The sequence below is a fragment of the Neofelis nebulosa genome, chromosome 16 (assembly GCF_028018385.1).
Source record: "Neofelis nebulosa isolate mNeoNeb1 chromosome 16, mNeoNeb1.pri, whole genome shotgun sequence".
Lineage (NCBI taxonomy): Eukaryota > Metazoa > Chordata > Mammalia > Carnivora > Felidae > Neofelis > Neofelis nebulosa.
Genome location: NC_080797.1, coordinates 6,068,346 through 6,083,382, shown reverse-complemented (window position 1 = coordinate 6,083,382; position 15,037 = coordinate 6,068,346). Strand labels below are relative to the sequence as shown.

Genomic DNA, 15,037 nt, shown 5'->3' with positions numbered 1-15,037 from the left:
GGTTCCAGGCTCTGATCTGTCAGCACAGAGTCTGACGCGGGGCTGGAACCCACGAGCTGTGAGATCATGGCCTGAGCCGAAGTCGGATGCTTAACCGACGGAGCCACCCAGGCACCCCTATTCTCCAACTTTCTGATACCAGCCCGGTGTCTTACAAGTCAGTTCAGACCTGACACTAACATTCTGGGGTTGGCAGACCCAGGGGGATAAGGGTCAGTCTGACGAGAATGCTCTTATTTTGGACACCAGTCACAGGTCACACAGGCCAACTGTCCTTAAGACCGACTGGCTGTACATTTGCTGGTTCCCACAACGCCCTCCCCGGGTTGGACAGGGAATGACTCGTGGAACTCGTGAAAGCACGACTTACACTTGCTGGTTTATGATAAGGAGCGTGATTCAGGAGCAGCAGCAGGAGGCCATGGGGATGGCGTGGGGCTTCCGTGGCCTCTCCCGGCATGCCGTGCGCCCGGTACTTCTGTGTATTCACCAGCTTAGAGGCTCCCCAGACCCCATCATTTGGGGAGCTTGATGGAGGCTTCGTTACTTAGGCATGAGAGATTAGTCATTGGCCATTGGTGACTGAAAATCTCCGGCCCCTCTCCCTTCCTCAGAGGTTGAGGGTTGGGGCTGTGAGGTCAATCCTCTGATCACCCGGTGGGCATCTCTGATAACCAGCCTCCGTCCTGAAGCTCTCTGGGGGCCCACCAAGCATCCCCTGCTTAGCCTCAACTCAGGCGTGATGGAAAGGGGCTCATCATGAATAACAGAATTGCTCTGTCACTCCCTTCCTTTAGGGCAATTCCAAGGGTTTTAGCAACTCTGTGCCAGGAACCTGGGACAGAGACGAAATCCATGTTTCTTATTATATCGCCCCAGTGTGTCCCCGTGCCTCCCCTAATTCTAAGGCTCCCTGGGACTCTGACCATTACAAACAGAGGCCAAAGCCTCTTGTCTCTGTCCATCTTTAGACTCAAGTGTCCGGGAAGTTGTACAAAGGATACCTGAGTTTTTCACTGGTGGAGACTATCCAGTAGAAACACATTGTCGATGAACTTTCCCTTTATTTTTTCTTAATTTTTTTTAATGTTTATTTATTTTTGAGAGAGAGAGAGAGAGAGAGAGACAGAATGCAAGCAGGGGAGGAGCAGAGAAACAGGGAGACACAGAATCCCAAGCAGGCTCCAGGCTCCGAGGCATCAGCACAGAGCCCGATGCGGGGCTGAACTCACAGACTGCGAGATCGTGACCTGAGCCGCAGTCGGACGCCTAACCGACTGAGCCACCCAGGCGCCCCTCCATGGCGTGCCTTGAAGACCTCCCACGCCTGATTCAGGCGTCGGCTTTCGGCCTCCCCTCAGGTCGTTTTCCTCACAGCTTCCTGCTGGTCTAGACGGAAAAGCTGGTGTGCCTCTTTCCCTGTTCCATGTCCCCGAGGACCGCCCTGTGGTCTGTTATGGAGCATTAGCTGTGTTTCTTTCAGAACCCCTCATTCTGGATCCTTCAGTAACTAATTCTGTGTGGTCTCTAGATCAGCATCCAAGTTCTGGGACAAGAAATCTTATCGGAGAAGACGGACTCCGCAAGCTGCCGCGTGGGGGGAGCGGGGCGCCATCTTGAAATGGCGTCTCAGGAGCTGGGACCTCGGGCCTCCCCCTCCAGGCCTGGGGAGCCGCCGAGCCGTGCTGTGAAAGAGGAGTCTGACATGGAGCAAGAATTAGGTGAGGGGCGCTTCCTCGCGGTGGCATGTGGTGAGTTCTCGGGGAAATCTGGGGGCCGTGGTTAGTGGGCCTAAGACCGAGTGGAAAATGATACGCCGCTCAGATCAGGGTATCTCTGGAAAGTCTGGGAATGGAGTGGACTTAACTGAATCCCTCTGAGGGGGAGCTCTGGTCCGTGAATCTGCTCTATGGCTGGGCCAGACCACGTGAATTTTGGTTCTGAGGGAGGAGGAGGAAACTGTGGATGAGACTGTTGGGAAGGTTGGAGCGAGCTGGAGCTGGTTGGTGAGGGAGGGACGGGCATCACTTCTGACGTGTACCAATTGCATCGGTGCCCTCTGGGGAGTGGTTTGCCACGACATCTAGAGCCTTCCAACTTTCTGTTCCTCGCTTCAGCGCTGGCCGCTGCCGCCCTGGACGAAAGGCTTGTCGGAGACCAGGACTTCACAGCCTCCGCGCTCCAAGCAGCACCTCAGGTGAGCCGGCTTCCTTGCTTGTCTTACCCCTGCCGGGGCTCCAGCGGGAGTGTGGAAAGGGGACGTGCTGTCAGAAGTAGAGAGGACGGCTAGCGAGGGCAACAACACGCATGTGGAATGAAGCCCGAGTCCCAGTATTTCTCTTGAGGCAGAAGGCTGGGTGATCGTCACCTTGATAACGGAATCTGGATCCATTCTTCCTGGAGGAAGTGGCTGTGAAGCTTCCCTCTTGTTTGTCCTGCTCCTGCTCTTGGGGTCGTGCGGAGAAAAGACTCTATTTCCTGGTCTCGGCCTCCCCCACGGGAGTCAGTTTGAGAGTTTGAATGGTTACGGGTCATGTGGGCCAGGCGACCTCCCCCAGCTTTAGGGAGGTGTAGTGGACAAACAGTAAACCGCACATATTTCAAGCACACGGTTTGGTAAGTTTCTTGACACGTATACACACGTGTGAAACCATGTTCACAATCAGGTTGATAAACATACCTGTTACGCCCAAGGTTTCCTTTTGCCCCTTTGTGACCCCTCCCGCCTGCCCTCCACCGCCCCCAGTGCTGAGATCCCAAGGCTACCACTGAGCTGCTTTCTGTCACCATACATTAGCTTGCATTTTCTAGAATTGGGTGTGAAATGGAGTCATGTCATCTGTACTCTTAACTTTGTTCTTCTGCATGTAATATTTTTCTTGCTCCTTTTGATATTTTCTCAGTGGTTTTCAACGGTTTGACTACCATGGATGGCCTAGGACTCATTTTCTTCATGTGGGGTTCTTGGATCTGTGGGTTTATAGTTTTCATCAAATTTGGAAAATCTTGACCAGTATCTCTTCGACCATCTTCTGTCTCCCTTCCTTCTCTGCTTCTTTGTGGATTTTGAGAATAACCCCCACATGGACTCTGTGTGAGGATAACGTGTGTACGTTCATTAGAGCTCTCCAGGTTGTCCCAGAGCTTTATTGATGCTTTCTGTCTCTATTAAAAAAAAAAAAAAATCTCTGTTTCATTTTGGATACTCCCTGTTCATGTGTCTTCAAGTTCACTAATCTTCTCTTCTGCTTTGTCTGATCCGTTGTTAATCCCATCCAGTGTATTTTTCATCTCAAATGTCTTTTTCATCTCTAGAAGTTTGAATTGGGGCTTCATTATGTTTTTCACATCTGTACTTAACATGTTCTGTTGTTCCTACATTTTCTTGACTGTATGGAATATGGCTATAATGTCTGTTTAAACATTTTTTTTAACATTTTATTTATTTTTGAGAGAGACAGAGACAGAGTGTGAGTAGGGGAGGGGCAGAGAGAGAGGGAGTCACAGAATCTGAAGCAGGCTCCAGGCTCCAGGCTGTCAGCACAGAGCCCGACGCAGGACTCGAACCCACGAACTGTGAGATCATGACCTGAGCCAAAGCCAGAGGCTCAACCGACTGAGCCACCCAGGCGCCCCTATAATGTCTATTTTAATGTCCTTGTCTGCTAATCTATCACCTGTGTCATTTCTGAGTCAGTTTTGATGGATCGATTGATCTCATTGTGAGGTGTTTTCCTGCTACTTACCATGCCCAGCAACCTTTGATTGGATGTCAGATGTGAATTTTACTTTGTTGGGTGCTGAGTATTTTGGCATTCCTATAAAAGTTCTTTTTTTTTTTTTTTTAATGTTTATTTTATTTTTACTAAACATTTTTTTAATGTTTATTTTTGAGAGAGACAGAGTGTGAGCAGGGAAGGGGCAGAGTGAAAGGGAGACACAGAATCTGAAGCAGGCTCCAGGCTGTAAGCTGTGAACACAGAGCCTGATGCAGGGCTCAAACCCACAAACTGTGAGATCATGACCTGGGTCAAAGTTGGACCCTCAACCAACTGAACCATCCAGGCACCTCTTTTTATTTTTTAAAATATTTATTGATTGATTTTTGAGAGCAAGAGAGAGCAAGCATGTGCCCAAGTGAGGGAGGGGCAGAGAGAGGGGGAGTGAGAGTCCCAAGCAGGCTCCACGCCATCAGCACAGATCCAGACTTGGGCCTCGAACTCATGAACTGTAAGATCATGACCTGAGCCAAATCAAGAGTTGGACACTTAACTGACTGAGTCACCCAGGCGCCCCGTTTATTTATTTTGGAAGAGAGAGAGTGCATGAGCAGAGAAGAGGGGCAGAGGGAGACGGAATCCCAAACAGGCTCTGTACCATCAGCGTGGAGCTTGACTCGGGGCTCGAACCCACGAACCGTGACATCATGACCTGAGCCGAGTCAAGAGTTGGATGCTTAACCAACTGAAGCACCCAGGTGCCCGCCCCCCTGTAAATGTTCTAGAGCTTTGCTCTGGGATGTGATCAGTCACTGCTTGGACGTAGTTTTTTTTTTTTTTTTTTTTTTTTTTTTTAACGTTTTTTATTTATTTTTGGGACAGAGAGAGACAGAGCATGAACGGGGGAGGGGCAGAGAGAGAGGGAGACACAGAATCGGAAACAGGCTCCAGGCTCCGAGCCATCAGCCCAGAGCCTGACGCGGGGCTCGAACTCACGGACCGCGAGATCGTGACCTGGCTGAAGTCGGACGCTTAACCGACTGCGCCACCCAGGCGCCCCTTGGACGTAGTTTTATGGCACCAGAGAAGTCTTTAGTCTGGGCTCATTTCTCCCACCACTGAGGCAAGACCCTTCTGTGTATCGTACCTGATGCTGCTTGATGTATGAGGTTTTCCACTCTGGCTGGAAGGAAGTACCTACTGCCAGCTCTGTTTGCTCTGCTTCTCCTGGAGGCTCCTTCCCAGACCCGAGGGGGACCCCCTGGACATCTCCGGAGCCTTCTCTCCGTTCAGCTCCCCACTCTGGTCTGCTGCCCTGCTGACTCTGGCTGCCTTCGCCTTCCCAGACTCTGAGCAACTTCTGCCAACTCTAGGGGGAGGGGGCCGCCTGACTCAGCCTGGCTCCCCTGCCTGTGCTTCCGGGCTGTTGTCTCCAGGTGGTGCGTTCGGCCAGTGCAGGGCTCACCTGATTCGTCTCCTCACTTTCAGGGAGCTCTGCTCTGCTCCGCCTGCCAGGCGGTGTCCCCAAACCGTTGTTTCCTATATTTTGTCTCCTTTTCCAGTTGTTTCAGGAGGGAAAGTAAATCTGGTCTCTGTTACTCTATCCGAAACAACTTGGGGAACAGGTTTATTTTGAGTATGTAGTTAACAACTCTGAAAAGTTGCATTTGATAAAAATAAAGTTTTTCTGGGGGCACCTTGGTGGCTCAGTCGGTTAAGTGTCTGACTTCGGCTCAGGTCATGATCTCTCGGTTTCATGGGTGCTGTGCCTGGAGCCCTCTGTGCCGACAGCTCGGAGCCTGGAGCCTGCTTTGGATTCTGTCCCCATCTCTAACCGCCCCTCCCCTAATCACACTGTCTGTCTGTCTGTCTGTCTCTCTCTCTCTCTCTCAAATTTTAAATAAAGATTAAAAAAAATTTTAAAAACACTACAAAATTATTTAAAAAATAAAGTTTTTCTGGAACCCATACTCCTTGATCGAAGCGTTGTTTCAAACCTTCAGGGAACTCTGTGGTTCTCTAGAGAAGGTAAGGGCAGGGAGGCCAGTAGGTGGTGGTAATGTGCTGCTCAAGCCCGGTGGGAGCTTCAGATTTCCAGGCTCAGGGATGTAGAAACCAGAATACGAACTTCACAGTTCACCCTGGGAGAGGGATAGGAGAGGGATAGACCTTTCTAGTGACTCAGGAGTACCTGTCTTCCCACTTTCAAGGTACCTAGAAACCAAATTGTTAGGAGGTTTTGTAGTGCAAAAGATTTGGGTATTCTGTGAAATATTTCAAGCAGACGTGAGGATTACTGTTGCTTCTGTAGTAAGTACAGAGTGTTCCTATGAGAGGTCTGGACAATTTATGAACATCTTTTAGCTGGTAGAATTAAGCATTAACGAAACATTACGTAGCAACATTGACCGTGACTTGTTCTGGATAGCTCGAATCAAATGGCTAAAAAAAACGTTCACTGGCATGAGCCATGCCTGTGTCTGTGTGCATTTCCCTGTATTTAGCAGATAACTGATTAACAGCCCCTCGATCCAGACAAACAAAAGTCATTCTTAACCGGTTCCAGCATCCCTGCTCCCAACCATAACAAGGGCCATGTGCACTTCCAGAAGGGGCTTGATATTTAGTGGATGCTTTGTTACGTGCAGGGGATCTTGCAATAGATGTAATCACTCCCTCGAATCTCCTTCATAGGTTAGGAGCCTCGTGAATAATGCCAGAATAATGAGGTAGCATCCCCACGCAGTTTCGTCGTTAGAAACCAGGAGTGAGTTAGAGCCTCACGCAGACTCGGGGATGCTTTTACTCACGTTCCTGCGTCTTCAGATTTCGGGAGAGGAACACAGCGCAGGGGGACCTGTGTGCGGGTCAGCTGTGGCAGCGTCTCACAAACCCACAAGGTGGCGCTGTCTCCACACAAAATCAAGGGTAGTTTTGCATCAGATTCCATCGTTCTGTCCTTCCAGAGCAGTGACTGCTGTGCCCTTCCCTCTGCCAGCGCCCAAGCAAGGGTCTGTGTCTCCTGAACGTGAAGCCTGAGGGGTCCCCTATTCAGCGGTGTTTGCTCAAACCTGTTCTTCTCCGGAGGTTGTGAAGGTAGCTTCATTCACAGATTAACACAATAAGCTCACAGTTCTACGAGCTCCTTTCAAAACTGAACATTTTATTTTATCTTTTAAAGGTTATTTATTTATTTTGAGAGAGAGAGAGCGCACGGGGGACGGGCATAGAGAGAGGGAGAGAGAGAGAACCCCAAGCAGGCTCCGCTCTGTCAGCATGGAGTCTGATGTGGGGCTCGATCTCACGAACCGTGAGATCCTGACCTGAGCCGAAATCAGGAGTTGGACGCTCAACTGACTGAGCCACCCAGGCGCCCCCAGAGTAGAAAATTTTAAATTAAAATTAAAGTAAAAAATGTGGTTATAGTTAATGCTTAAGTATATCGTGAAATACATTTAAGTCACTTTTTGCATTTTTATCCTAAAAAAAAAATCCAACCCCGTGTTTTCTTTTTAAAATTTTTGCTTAGTATCTGCTAATTGCAGACTTTTGGGTAAATCATGCTTTTTCAGACCTTTCTGCTTCCCTTTGATAATGCTGTTAGGCAGACTTGACCTAGGACTGAGAACGGCTTCCCTGAGCATGCCTCGTGCCCTGAGAACATCTCATTTTCTTATTCGCCCTCCTCATGTTTGCTCCCTGTAGCCTGGCTATTCATAATAGTGGGTGGTTATCAACTTCGGGGTTCCTGAAAGAGTGCAGAATCCCTTCATTTTCTCTGCAAACCCTGGTGAGCGTGGGAGACCGGGTGTCCCGTAGGCCGCGCATGAAATAACACTACTACAGGCGTGATTTCCGAGGAGTTATTTGCCGAGGGCTTTATTTCCCCCAGACAGCATGCACCGAGAGCCTGCTCTGTCCTGGGCGTCGTCTCGGGGCCTGACAAAGTACACGCTGGGGCTCACGTGCTAATGGGGGCAGCTCTTGGCCAAACACCTGTGTGCGTGCCGGTGAATGCCAGGACTGAAAACTAGAGCGTGCTGTGAAGACAGGCGATGCCTGCGTTATTTCTGTCAATCAGGGTGTGAGTGTTATCCCACCGCCAAGTGAGAACGGGGGCTCAGAAAGGTGGTGTCTCTTGCTGAGGGTCACGCAGGTAGAGTTTACAGCCAGGACTGTGCTGTTGATCACTCCGCCGTCCAGACTGGGTCTCCAGCGCTTCCGCTCCTCGGCGGGGAGATGGGGATTTGAATCCACAGACGTGGACTCCAGCTGGGCAGCGCTCCCAGGTTTGAGGCTCTAGCCTCCAGTTTCACAGGAGAAGAAGGGCATGTTTTGGGGGATAATTGAGGCACACCTTGCTCCAGAGAACCCATCGATTTTCCACTGAGTGGGAGGAAAACTGGTCTAACGTTAGGCTGTAAACTCAGAACTGTCGGGGAGGCTCCACGTGTGCACGGAGCCAGCCCTCTGTCTCTGGTCCGAATCCACTGATCTGTTTCAGAGAGACTAGGATGCATCCGACATCCTTGTGGGCGCTTCCCACCTTTTTGCTGACTCGTGAGTGGTTTTCTAACAAATTCCCTTTTATTTCCTTTTCCCTCTTGAATTTCCAGAGTTTTAAAAAATTTTTTTAATGTTTATTTTTGAGAGAGAAAGAGAGAGGGACAGAGTGAGAACAGGGATGGGGCAGAGAGAAAGAGACACAGAATCCGAGGCAGGCTCCAGGCCCCGAGCTGTCAGCACAGAGCCCGACGCGGGGCTCGAACCCACGAAACGCGAGATCGTGACCTGAGCCAAACTCAGATGCTTAACCGACTGAGCCCCCAAGGTGCCCCATGAATTTCCAGATTTTAATGAAATATTGGGAGTATCAGATTCCGACCGTTCAAAGACCTCTATTATAAGCACTGAGTTAAAAAAATAAGGGGTGCTTGAGGGCTCAGTGGGTGAAGCATCCAACTTTTTTTTTTTAATCTTTATTTTTGACAGAGAGAGAGAGTGAACAGCAGAGGGACAAAGAGAGGGAGACAGACGATCCAAAGTGGCCTCCACACTGACAGCAGAGAGCCCGATGCGGGGCTCGAACTCACGAACTGTAAGACCATGACCTGAGCTGAAGTCAGTTTCTTAACTGACTCAGCCACCCAGGCTCCCCCAGCATCCAACTCGTGATCTCAGCTCAGGTCGTGATCTCACAATTGGTGAGATCAAGCCCCTCATCGGGCTCCACGCTGACAGTGTAGAGTCTGTTTGGGATTCTCTCTCTCCCTCTCCCTCTGCTTCTCCTGTGTGTTCTCTCTCTCTCACTCTCTCTCAAAATAAATATTTAAAAAAAGAAAGAAAGAAAAAAGGACAGGGTAGAAGAAGCTTTTGCCTTCTCTCTGTGTTCTTGACTCTTAAGTATGTGCAACTAAAAAGCCAGCACTTAAAATCTAGATGTATTCTAACCAGGGCAAGAAATACTGACGTGGAGACTGTCGTTTTCCCCTTGGCCTCTTCTCTTGAACTACCTCCTGTGATTCCTTAGATCATCTGATGGCCAGGCGGCGAGGGCATAGGCCTGTTTTCCTCCACTTTCCTACAGGGGAGGGAAGGCTGGGTTCAGAAACCTGCGTTGGAGTCATGTCTCGCATGTTTTCTAGGAGACGTGGAGGCACCTGGAGTCCGTCCAGAAGGAGCAGTACTGGGATCTCATGCTGGAGACCTACGGGAAGATGGTCTCCGGAGGTGAGGGTGTGGGCCAGTCCGGTGGGAGCAGACGTTAAACATTTTCTGTGTCCGTTAGAGAGAGCTGCTTCCATGGAAGTTCTTCGGGGGAAGGGGGCACCGGGGACATGGCTGGGAACTGGGGATAGCAGGGTCTGTGTGCCCGGAACTGTCACGGCTGCATTATGCGTGGTTACTCCTTAAATGTATGAGGTCGGGGATGGTGTTCCTGTGTGAAGGATGATGAGAGTGAGCGTCAGCTCCTGTCATGTTCCTTGTAAGTGCCGAGTTAACGATGGAACTCGGTGTGTCTGAGTCCCTGCTCTGTGCCACTAAGCCCCACTGTGCCAAGATGCAGTGGCTCGCCCAAACGCGAGCCTTGGTGTACAGGCAGGCCCTTCCGGTCACCTTGTGACCCTCACCATACATCCTGGTCATGTCATGAGTACTGGTGTCTGAGAAGCTCCCAGTAGCCTTCTAAGAGAAGGTTGTTTTTTTTTTTCGACTTTTTATTTTTTTATTTTTTTTTTATTTTTGGGACAGAGAGAGACAGAGCATGAACGGGGGAGGGGCAGAGAGAGAGGGAGACACAGAATCGGAAACAGGCTCCAGGCTCCGAGCCATCAGCCCAGGGCCCGACACGGGGCTCGAACTCACGGACCGCGAGATCGTGACCTGGCTGAAGTCGGACGCTTAACCGACTGCGCCACCCAGGCGCCCCCTAAGAGAAGGTTTTTTAAGTGGTCCCCAGATCCTTCCTATTTCCTCTTCACACTCAGGTTGTGCCTTTGACAGACCCAGACTGGTCCCTAGTTCTCCCCATTCACCTGGGCTTCATGTCGTCCCTCTGTGTACCAGGCATTTCCAGTTCCAAGCCTGATCCGACTGGTTCAACGGGGTATGGGGAAGAGCCTGCCGGGCGGCACCCTCACCTTAGTGAGAAGATCCCAAGGCCCACCTGCCTAGGTGAGTGGTCGTTTACTGGGGCCGAGCCCCTCCTGACCTCCTGTCATTAAATTGGTGGGGGTACAAGGACCTGAGGTCTGTGACATTGTCTGTAACTAGCCACGATCTGGTCAGTCCAGTGTGAGTCCCGAGGTTGGGTCTCCTCATCTCTGGTGCACGGGCTGTTGGAACATACATACGTAATCGTGGAACAGAGACCACACATCGGACCCGCTGCCTTCGGGCTTGTCTGGTGTGACTGCTTGCTTCCTCAGAGCAAGTTAAGGTTAGTACAGACTGATACCAACACAGATAGTAGAATTCCTTTCTAGAAAGGTTATGGAACAGCAGTAGGCAGTCACTCTTCCTGACTCTTTTGGTTTTCGTAATTGTTGCAGTGAAGACTGAATAAGACAAACTGACAGAAAAACACATTTAACTAATCTCTAGGCACCTGACTTCTCCAAAACAGCAGCAACAACAAACACTTCCTGTAAATCATGTATTCTAAGACAGGAGGTGGGGAAATATGTGAACTTCTTCTGTGGTCATGCAGCCATCACCCTTTGTTTCCTGCACTCTGTTTAAAGCGTTGCGGATGTAACACCTCGCGTCCGCACATATCCGCACCCCCGCCCCCCCCCCCCCCCCCCAACATACACTTCGCCATGTACAGAAGATCCCAGAACTGTGGAGGAAGAAAAGGACCAGGGATGAGAAGTGTATGGAAAGTGATCCTTTCCAGTGGGATCCAACTATTTCCCTTTGCTAACTAACACACTAAGAGACAGCAAGCTTCGTGTGAAATGTACGATTTTAATTTTAACCAATATGTTTATCCTAATACTGTTCTCACAAGGATCCCTTTGGAGCAGGGTTTCTCAAACTGCATTTCCTGACCAATCAGTGTAGTGTGCAATCATGTTGTGGGTTGTATCCAGCATTTAAAAAAAAATGCAGTGATAAGATTGAATGGAGAATATCAGAAAACATCAGGGTGGGTAATATTTTAGGAAATTTTTGCTCTAAGTATGTGTGTATGTTCCATATTTCAATATAAACATACTTCTTTTTTTTAATTTAAAAATCCTTGTTAATGTTTGTTTATTTTTGAGAGGGAGAGAGAGAGAGATAGAGCACAAGTTGGGGAGGGGCAGAGAGAGAGGGAGACACAGACTCAGAAACAGGCCCCAGGCTCCGAGCTGTCAGTACAGAGCCCGGTGTGGGGCTCGAACCCACAAACTGTGACTCATGACCTGATCCGAAGTTGGATGCTTAACTGACTGAGCCACCCAGGCGCCCCAATATAAACATATTTCTTTTTTTTAAATTTTTTGAAATGTTTTATTATTTATTTTTGTGACAGAGAGAGATAGAGCATGAACGGGGGAGGGTCAGAGAGAGGGAGACACAGAATTGAAACAGGCTTCAGGCTCTGAGCTGTCAGCACAGAGCCCGATGCGGGGCTCGAACTCACAGACCGCAAGATCATGACCTGAGCCAAAGTCGGCCGCTTAACCGACTGAGCCACCCAGGCGCCCCTTAATAGATATTTTTTAGAGCACTTTCAGATTCACAGCAAAGTTGAGTGGAAAGTACAAGGGATTTCCCATATGCGTCCTTGTAGTGGGATTTTATTTGTGATACATGGTTCACCTATCTCCACTCATTCTTTTTTTTTTTTTTTTTTTTTCCTCCTTCATTCCGCCTGGTGACATGGTTGCATTAGCTCTTACCTTGAATGAGACTATGGGGAGTCTACACAGCCAGCTGGCCCTCGTAGGGCTAAGACTTGGCAATGTCTGCTCTTGACAGAGAGGAAATGTGGGGAGAGAGACCAGGGAAGTGGCCATGAGCAGGGCAGACTGAAAGGGCATGCTGGGAGCAGGGGGAACCCCGTGGAAAGTCGATGCAGGAGCCCAGCTGTGCAGGGGCGAGCCCTGGTCTAGTGTGGAAACAATTAACAGGATCAGAAAGGACTCAAAGACCCAAAAGCAGCCAGTTTGCCAGATCTGGGCTCATACCAATGGGCAGAAGTCTCAAGAGAGCATGCATGCTGTGTGTTTGACCATACGGAAGAATAGCGCGTGGTTAAAGCAGGCCAGCAGGGGAATACACCTCAAAAAGCCACGTCCTCATCTCTGATCAAAACCCCAAGGGGTTTAAAAAAAAAAATTGTTTGGGAAAAGGATTCTTAAGTAGTTATCTGTGAGAATACTGCAAAGTTACTAAAGAGTCTTGAAAGAAGAATTGTTCATTGACATTAGATCTGTAAACATTATGAATCTGTTGTTTTAGTCTGGCTGGCCCAGTTGGTCAAGCACGCAACCTGATCTCAGGGTCATGAGTTCGAGCCCCGTGTGGGGCATGGAGCCTATTTAAAAAAAAAAGTCTGTCATTTTAGAAAGGTAAAATCAATAAAATGATGGGATATGGATATAGAAGTAGACACACAGGCCAGCAGAACAGAAAAGGGAGCCTTGGAAGAGAGGCTCATTTGGGCAAGAATTTTTTTTTTTTTAATTTTTTTTTAATGTTTATTTTTGACAGAGACAGAGCACGAGTGGGGGAGGGGCAGAGAGAGAGGGAGACACAGAATCCAAAGCAGGCTCCAGGCTCCGAGCTGTCAGCACAGAGCCCGACGCGGGGCTCGAACTCACAGACCGCGAGATCATGACCTGAGCCGAAGTCGGAAGCTCAACCGACTGAGCCACCCAGCCGCCCCTGGGCAAGAATTTGATGTGAGACAGAGGAAGAGGCCACGCGGGTCTGTGGATGAGGTGTTCTTCCGTGAACAGCATTCTTTGGGAAGAGGCATTGGTTTAAATGTGATGAATGTCATACACCAAAATAAGTTGGAAATAGATGAAAAAGATAAAATAGGAACATAATAATAAGGAAGGAAACGGGTGACTGTTTGACTCACTGTCTGGGCGGGGAAGGTTTTATCAGTATAAAAGCCATGGAGGAAAACCATTAGGGAAAAGATGAGTAGACTTGAGTACACTGGGGCGCCTGGGTGGCTCAGTCGGTTGAGTGTCCGACTTCACCTCGGGTCATGATCTCACGGTCCGCGGGTTCGAGCCCGCGTCGGGCTCTGTGCTGTGACAGCTCGGAGCCCGGAGCCCGTTTCAGATTCTGTGCCTCCCTCTCTCTCTGCCCCGGTTGTACTTGTGCTCTCTCTCAAAAATAAATAAATGTTAGAAAAAAAAAATAGACTTGAGTATACTTAGAATTAAGAAAACCCCCACAACTTACACATATACATAAATGGCCACAAACAAAATACAGGTATTGGTGAAAAACATTGTTCATGAAAATGACAGATAAATGATTATCTTTCTTTCCTTTCTTTCTCTTTTTCTTTCTTTCTCTCTTTTTTTCTTTCTCTTTCTTTCTTTCTTTCTTTCTTTCTTTCTTTCTTTCTTTCTTTCTTTCTTTCTGTATATTTTTGAGAGAGCGAGCACAAGTAGGGGAGGGGCAGAGAGAGAGGGGCAGAGAGAGTCAGGGGACAGAGGATCTGAGTCGGGCTCCATGCTGACAGTAGAGAGCCCTATGCGGGGCTCCAGCTTACAAACTGCGAGACTGTGATCCGAGCTGAAGTCAGACGCTCAATAGACTGAGCCACCCAGGCACCCCTCAATGATTATTTTTCTTAACATGGTGAGAGTTAATGCAGGATAATAAGAAAAAAAAAAATGACTTTCTCAATGAAAGAATGGGCAGCAGTCTTTATGAAACGTAGCTCTTAAATGTGAAAAAATTCATCCTTTAATAACAAAGGTATTAAAATTTATAACAGTGAGAAACTGTGTTTTCACTGGTTTCAAAGGCCAATATTTAAAAAAAAAATTTTTTTTTTAAACATTTATTTCTGAGAGACGGACAGACAGTGAGCAGGGGAAGGGCAGAGAGAGAGGGAGACAGAATCCGAAGCAGGCTCCAGGCTCTGAGCTGTCAGCACAGAGCTTGACACGGGGCTCGAACCCATGAACCATGGGATCATGACCTGCGCCAAAGTCAGATGCTTAACCAACTGAGCCACCCAGGCACCCCTCAGAGAAGGCCAGTATTTTAGAAATATTCAGTACTTAAGTCCCGAACACTGTCCTTTGCTTAGCTCGGCCGGTCATACTGGGGGGTGGCACAGTCCTGGAGATCAATTCGCCAGCCAGTGTCAGGAGCCTCAGTATCAATGTTCGCGCCTGCTGACATGGTAATAACCCTGCAGGGAACCCAAAATGGTCAGAAATGTGGGCAAAGATGTATGAAGAAAAAGCACAGCATTATTTATAGTAGCAAACCCACAACAAATAGCTTTGGTGTCCAGAGTAGGAAAATCCTTCAGTAAATCGTGTGTTTGCTATTATGTGTTCATGGTGACGTCTCTACAATAGATCATTATTCAGCTTTCAAATGATATTCATAACGGCTCCTTTAAAGACAAGAGAAAGTACCTTTGTCACTTTAGAGACCAGAGAAAGTGCCTTTGTCATCTGAGAGGGGTGTGTCCTAAGACTTTGTGAATTAAGTCAGATCTAACTCTTTAGCAGATTCCTGGGGCTCTAGCAGATAATTTGAAGGCACTGATGCAGGAAAGAGAAAGGCGAATAGCTTCCTTAGGTCTTCAGAAATAACATATAAAAGTTGGAAAACATATTCTA

General features: G+C 48.6%; 1 protein-coding gene across 4 annotated transcripts in view; it reads left to right on the top strand.

Annotated features, from left to right (window-relative positions):
- ZNF18 (zinc finger protein 18) overlaps positions 1 to 15,037 on the top strand; it is a 29,001-nt gene that overhangs the window by 11,875 nt on the left and 2,089 nt on the right. For all 4 annotated transcript variants that reach the window (XM_058704723.1, XM_058704721.1, XM_058704724.1 and 1 more), the window contains exons 3-6: positions 1,532 to 1,721; positions 2,118 to 2,197; positions 9,365 to 9,449; positions 10,287 to 10,394. In XM_058704723.1, coding sequence (XP_058560706.1) covers positions 1,532 to 1,721; positions 2,118 to 2,197; positions 9,365 to 9,449; positions 10,287 to 10,394 — 463 coding nt within the window. The remainder of the gene's footprint in view (positions 1 to 1,531; positions 1,722 to 2,117; positions 2,198 to 9,364; positions 9,450 to 10,286; positions 10,395 to 15,037) is intronic.